Below are 6,721 nucleotides of genomic sequence, written 5' to 3'. Positions count from 1 at the left end.
GAACCAGGGGCCCCTCCCTGGGCCTGGCCTGGAGCCCCAGAGGTCAGCGGGTTGGCCACGGGGTTTCCCCAAACCTGCTCTCCCGGCTGCTCCTGGGCGGGGAGTCCCACGCTCTCGGTGGCCCCCGGGCTCCCTCCTTCCTCTTCGCAGCTGTGGGCTCCCGGGAGGCGGCGTCCCCCGCTGGGGGAGGGCCGGCCGGCCCAGCACCCTTTTTTGGTGTTTGGCTTTGAGGTTCTGTCCTGGGATAGAGTCTCAGTTCCTTTTTCTTTTTTAGTATTTTAATTGATTTCAGAGAGGGAGAGAGAAACAGCCATGCTGAGAGAGAATCACTGACCGGCTGCCTCCTGCACGCCCCCCACACTGGGGATCCAGCCCCCAACCCGGGCCTGTGCCCTGAGCGGGAATCGAACCCTGACCTCCTGGTTCCTAGGTCGATGGTCAACCCCTGAGCCACGCCGGCCGGACTTAGGTTCTATCTTTCCCGTCACTTTCCACGCACAGTTCGTATCTGCACTGACCGCATGTGGGTGCAGCGCCCGTAGCCACCTGTACAGGGCGCCACCGGGAGGCCGAGGTCTCCCCGGCCTACTGACTGCCGTCCAGGGTCTGGGTCCCCTGGGCCTCGCTGACCCCCACCCCCCGTTTCTCCCGCCCCCAGCCTGGCCCAGCAGTGGAGCCTGGAGGATGAGGAGGAGCAGCAGCGGGAGCGCCGGCGACGCCACCGGAACCTCAGCTCCACGTCTGAGGACGACGACAGGTCGGCCCGGTTCGCCCAGAACCAGAACGGAGGGCGGCCGGCCCCGGACAGGTGCGCGGTCAGGGCGGGGCCGGGTGGCGCATCCTCCGCGGGTCCGCGTCTCACGGCAGCATGAGGCCGGCCCGGGGCACGCGGCTCTGGGTGTGAAGAGGGAGGTCAATTTCCCCTCCGTCCCCAGCCCCTGCTGGACCGGCCTTGCTCCGCCCACTTCCCCGGCTCCAGGTGCTACTATTCCTTGATTCCTATCCGTGAACTCGGGCTTTGCTGGGTCCTGGGATGGACGTGACTCCCTCTGTCTTCCTCTGAGAGGCCCCCGGAACCCATTCACAGGGGGACACCCTGAGTCAGTGTCCACAGGGGATGGTGACCCACCTGGAGGGGAGGGGGCAGGGCCAGGACTTCTGTCCACTCTGTCAGGCTCTGTGGCCGTACTGTCCCCACTAACCCAGCCTGTGCCCCCAAACCCGGACCCTTCAATCCCCTTCTAAGGGGAGGCTGGTCTGGCCACCTCGCTTTGAGGGCCCGGAAGAGAAGGGCCCAGGGAGAACCGAATGTCTCCCTTTTTTTAAAAAAAAAAAAAATTAGCTGAAACCGGTTTGGCTCAGTGGATAGAGCGTCGGCCTGCGGACTGAAGGGTCCCAGGTTCGATTCCGGTCAAGGGCATGTACCTTGGTTGTGGGCACATCCCCAGTAGGAGGTGTGCAGGAGGCAGCTGATGGATGTTTCTCTCTCATCAATGTTTCTAACTCTCTATCCCTCTCCCTTCCTCTCTGTAAAAAATCAATAAAATATATTTAAAAAAATTATTTTTATTGATTTCAGAGAGGGAGAGAGAGATAGAAATATCAATGATGAGAGGGAATCATGGACCGGCTGCCTCCTGCACGACCCACACTGGGGATCGAGCCCGCAACCCGGGCCTGTGCCCTGACTGGGAATCGAACCCTGACCTCCTGGGTCATAGGCTGACCCTCAACCCCTGAGCCACGCCGGCCGGACAGGGTGCCTTGTAGAAATGACACCTCGGACACCCTTGGTGTGATCCTTACCTGAGTGATGGTGGGCTGTGGGCTGTGGGGTGGCCAGGGGTCCCCCCCACCTCAGATGCCATGCCCTCTGACCCTCCCTCCCGTCTTCTGGCCCAGGCTGCCCAGCGTGGACGAAACCCAGGTGCCCACAGCACCGCCCGCATCCCCCCGAGATGAGGGCGAGAGGTGCAGGCCATCCTCAGGACGCGGAGGGAGCGGCGCCAGCGCCGCCAGGGGTGGAGGCCGCGCAGGCCCCCCTCCGCGAGCGTCTGGAGGCCGAGGAGGGCGGGGACAGCCCGGGCCCTGGGCAGTCCGTCCGGCCGTCCCTCGCACCCACGAAGGAGGTGGCCGCCCCGCCCCGCCGCAGACTGAGCCAGGAGAAGCAGGCGCCCTGGGCCCGGGCGGAGGAGAGCGTGGCCGCCCGAGAGCCGGGGGGCAGGCCGAGCGGGGTCCCGGAGAAGCCCCCGGGCTCCGAGAAGAAGCCCTCCGGCCCGGAGAAGGGGCCGAGCTCCGAGGGGACGCCCGTGTCCGGGAGAAAGTCGGTGCTGGAGAGGATGGACGTGTGGGAGAAAAGACCCAATCCAGCCGGAGCCGGCGTCCCCGAGAAGCAGCCCCCCCCAGCGAAGGCGGCAGGCTCGGAGCGGGGACGGGTGTCTGAGAAGGCGTTGATCTTTGAGAAGTCGCCGGTCGCAGACACAAAGCTGGTCCCCAAGAGGGCTGTGGCCCCGGAGCAGCCCCAGGCCGGGGAGAAGCCTCCACCCGAGGAGCGGCCGAAGCCCAAGGAGAAGCCTCACCCCCGGGAGCAGCCTCAGCCCAAGGAGAAGCCTCAGTCCCAGGAGCGGCCTCGGCCCAAGGAGAAGCCTCAGCCCCAGGATGAGGACCAGCCGAAGCCCAAGGAGAAGCCTCAGACCCAGGAGCGGCCTCGGCCCAAGGAGAAGCCTCAGCCCCAGGATGAGGAGCAGCCCCAGGAGCAGCCTCAGCCCGAGGAGAAGCCCCGGGCTCAGGAGCAGCCCCAGGCCCGGGAGCAGCCGGTGGCTGGGAGAAGCCAGAGAGCCAGGGCCCACTGCCGCCTGCCCTCGGCCGAGCCAGGCGGGTGCACCCCTCCGACCGCGGCCTCCCGCCTCCGGCCCATCACACTCCAGGTGGGCCGTCCCCCCGCCCCCAGTCCTACCAGGTGCCGGTGGCTCCCTTGCCGTCTCCCGTCCCCCATCTTCAGGCCGGCTCGGGCCGTGTCCTCTCTCTCTCCCTGCTCCCCGTCACCATCACGGCAGGGGCATCAGCTGGGTCACAGGAGCCAATCCCCACCCAGGCCCTGGACTTCGGGGTCCCCCCGGGAGTTCCCCCAGCAGCTGTGCCCGGCGGCCGGGCTCCAGGGAACAGTGTCTCCCATCCCCACAGCAGAGGCAGGCCCAGGACCGCCCCCCCCATTGCCCCCCACTTCCTCCCGCGGCTTCTGGGCTGGGCTGGGCCACCTGGGGTCCCCGTGGCGGCCGGTGTGACACGCCCCCTCCATCCAGGTGAAAATTCCCAGCAAGGAGGAGGAGGAAGAGGATGCCTTCTCGCCCACGGGGGCCACCTACAGCACCTCCCTCCGCAGGTCCAAGCCCCCAGGGACTATCTCCTTCCGGGTGAGCCACCCCCCGGGCACGTCCGGGCCTTGTCCGCGCAGGCCCAGCCCAGGGCACCAGCCTCCGCCACAGCACAGAGGTCGTGGGTCCGACACCAGGAGGGCAGAGCGGGCCCTTTGGGGGCCCCCTGGTGGGTGGGGAGTTGGACGGTGGATGTGGACACGCAGGAGCAGCCCCACCTGGTGGTGCCATCCGGAACTGCAGGATGAAAGCTGGCAGCCTCCACAGGGCCCCTGGGCAGGTGGGGGGCAGGTACCCCCCAAAACACACCTACAGGGGCCCAAGGAGAGGCTTTCCCCAGACTGGCAGGTGGGGGGGCAGGTGTCTCCTGGACAAGACGGGGGACCGTCATGGAGGTTTGGTTGGGAGCGGAGCAGTGGAGGGTGGGAGGTGCGAGGAGGAAGTGTCTGAGAGGGGGGCCCCTCCCCTGAGGGAGGCCGCGGCCTCCCCGGGACCCCCTGCCCCCCACGCTCATCAGTGCCTTTCTCTCTCCTTCCAGATGAGCCCCCGGACCACCAACTCGGAAGCCACCCTCACCCGCAGGTCAGGGGCCGGAGGGCCTGTTTGCTGAGCCGCAGGGCACACGGGGAGGAGCGGGGTGGGGGGGGGTGCAGTCTCACCCAGGGCCCCAGAGTGGCTGGGAGGCTGGGTTCACAGGAGGGACTGAGGCCGGGGAGGTGCAGCCTGAGGGGCGGACCAGGGAGGGCTTCCCAGAGGAGGCGGGCGTGGGCGGGGCTGCGAAGTCAGAAGAGGGTTTAGCTTGAAGTAGGGGCTGAGCTGCATGTTTCTTTTTATTTTATTTTAATTTTTTTTGTGTGTGTGTGATATCTGTTTGTTTGTGGGGTTTTTTTTGAGTGTTTAGAGCAAGCATGTCAAACTCAAAGGCTAACTCGGGCCAAATCAACAAGGTTTAAGCGTACGTGGGCCGCAAATAAACCAAAAGCTTCCATGTTCATAGAAACGGAGGTTTGTTTCGATAGAGACGCGCTGAATACAAAGGGCTGAAATAAGTGAGTCGTCGCTAACATAAAGTCATAGAACATTTTAGTGAAAATTAGTATTTTTTTTTCTTGAACATTAACTTACCGGACATTGAATAACTGCACAAATTAATTAATGTCACGCAAATAAACCTATTTTTCTCGTTCTCCGAAAGCGAAATATTTCCCGTTGCGCACACCACACAAGGCAGTCCAAGACGAATGCCGTGGCCATCGGCTGCTAAAATATTCGCTGCTGGTATTCGTGGAGAGAAATGGTGTGCCTGTGCGTAAGGGAAATGAATGCTACACGATTGTAGTAACCAGTCATTAGCGAACGTAGTAGTTCGTTATGAATAATTATGTATAACAGGATATTCTAAAAATTAAGTTATGAAATTTTTATTAAAAGGTTTCTTACGTACCATTATATAGGGTGGGCTGCAACAATATTCGTTGTGGGCCGCATGTGGCCCGCAAGCCTTGAGTTTGACATGCTTGGTTTAGAGGGAGAGGAAGGGGAAGGGATGGAGAGATAGAAACATCAACGAGAGAGAAATATCACCGATCGGCTGCCTCCTGCAGGCCCCCCACACTGGGGATCAATCTCACAACCCGGGCATGTGCCCGACCGGGAATCGAACCGGTGACCTCTTGGTTCCCGGGTTGATGCTCAACAGCTGAGCTGCCCTGGCCGGGCGGGAAGCTGCATGTTCAATGAGCACCCCGTGCCCCCAAATGTTGGTGGGAACAGTGTGAGGACTGTGTGTTGAAACCCCCCGGAAATCAGATCTGAAAAGCAGGCGTCTGGAGCGGTAGGGACTTCAGGGGCTCACAGCTCACACACGGGACCCTCGCTGAGACCTGCCACCCTAGGCCCTCGGGGTCGGGGGGCCTGGGGTACAGAGATGGACGCGAGGCAGGTGCCGCCCTCAAGTGACTCACATCAGGCAGTTAAACCCGCGAGCCTCGCCCAGCGGGAGGTGTCGGCCTGCGGGGGCTGGGGAACGTGTCGAGGGCAGCAGCTGACTCTGGGTGGAACTGAAGATTTCCAGACGGGAAGTGGGGGGGTGCCTCTTAACTGGGGGGCGGGGGAGCCTGTGGAAAGGCTGAGTGTGACGAGCCTACCGCGTCTGGTTCGGGGTACACAAGCAGGTAAAGAAGGGGGTTTCGGGGGCACTGGTCCGGTGGGGGGGACAGGGACCAGGCCCGGAGTTTGGTCTCTGTCCTGGGGCCTGAGGGTTGGAGTGGAAGGACAGGGTGGGATTCGTGTGCAGGGAGAGTGCGGGGTCAGGGCTCAGCCGGGGGTGGGCGTGTGGAGGGGACCGCAGGGGTGGGGCAGGCGGCGAGGCGGGTCCGGGACGGACGTGTTTGGGTAGAAGTGACAGGACCGGGCGGTGGTGCAGAGGGAGGGGACGGGCGGCCATTGGAGCCCCGCCTGCTGAAGGAGGGGTGCACACCTGGTCTCGGGGGGCAGGGCCTCACTGGTCGATCTCATCCCGTCCTTCTGCCCGGCAGTGCCAGCATGAAGCTCCCGGTCAAGTTAGGCGAGAAGCTGGAGAGATACCACACGGCCATCCAGGTGGGCGGGGAGGGGCGGGGGCCCCCGCGGGGGAGGGTGAGGGTGTGGGGTGCCCCTGGCCTCCACCGCCTCCTGGGTCAGCCTGTGCTCTCTCTCCCCAGAGGGCAGTGTCGGTCAAGTCCCCCGGCTCCTCCCGCACCCAGGTCTTCGTGGCGCCCGTGGGCGTGGCCAGCAGGCGTCACCTCTTCGAGAAGGAGCTGGCAGGCCAGGGCCCCAGCCGAGCGGAGCCCGCCTCCAGCCGCAAGGTGAGGGGCGCGGAGGCCTGAGGACCCCACACCCACGGCCTTGGCCCGGGCACTGCTCCAAACACCGTGTTTCCAAATGTCCCTTTAAAAAAAGATGTTTCTATTGATTTCAGAGACAAAGGGAGAGGGAGAGAGAGAGAGAAACATCCATGATGAGAGAGGATCAGGGACCGGCTGCCTCCTGCACGCCCCACACTGGGGATCGAGCCTGCACCCCGGGCCTGTGCCCCGACCGGGAATCGAACCCTGACCTCCTGGGTCATAGGTCGACGCTCAACCCCTGATGTGGCTGCATGTGTCCATTTGGGCCGAAGCTGCGGTTGACCTGAGTCACCCTTTGGGTCCTGAGCCCAGGTCCTCGCGGCTCCTGGTGGGTGGGGGTGGGGGTGGGGCCCTCAGGTCTACGGGGCGCTGCAGGGGACAAGAGGGGCTCTGTCCTGTGCCCCTCCCCCGCCCTGACCGAGCACCGGCTTTCAGGAGAATCTGACGCTCTCGGGGGTG

At 63.7% G+C, this 6,721-nt stretch overlaps 1 protein-coding gene across 1 annotated transcript; it reads left to right on the top strand.

Moving 5' to 3' along the window:
• Positions 1–647: 647 nt before the first annotated feature.
• LOC102433884 (ladinin-1-like) lies at positions 648–6,718 on the top strand (the record flags this gene model as incomplete). The annotated part of the gene is given in 9 exon segments (XM_014451073.2): positions 648–808; positions 1,903–1,967; positions 1,970–2,017; positions 2,020–2,927; positions 3,303–3,413; positions 3,913–3,956; positions 5,912–5,975; positions 6,077–6,220; positions 6,698–6,718. Coding segments are annotated over 9 exon segments (1,566 nt in total), but the record flags the coding sequence as incomplete, so codon positions are not given.
• Between the last annotated feature and the right edge of the window lie 3 nt (positions 6,719–6,721).

Source organism: Myotis lucifugus, unplaced genomic scaffold, assembly GCF_000147115.1.
Source record: "Myotis lucifugus unplaced genomic scaffold, Myoluc2.0 scaffold_7357, whole genome shotgun sequence".
NCBI classification, from domain to species: Eukaryota; Metazoa; Chordata; class Mammalia; order Chiroptera; family Vespertilionidae; genus Myotis; species Myotis lucifugus.
Note: the sequence above shows the minus strand (reverse complement) of the source record. Positions and strands in the feature narration are given on the sequence as shown.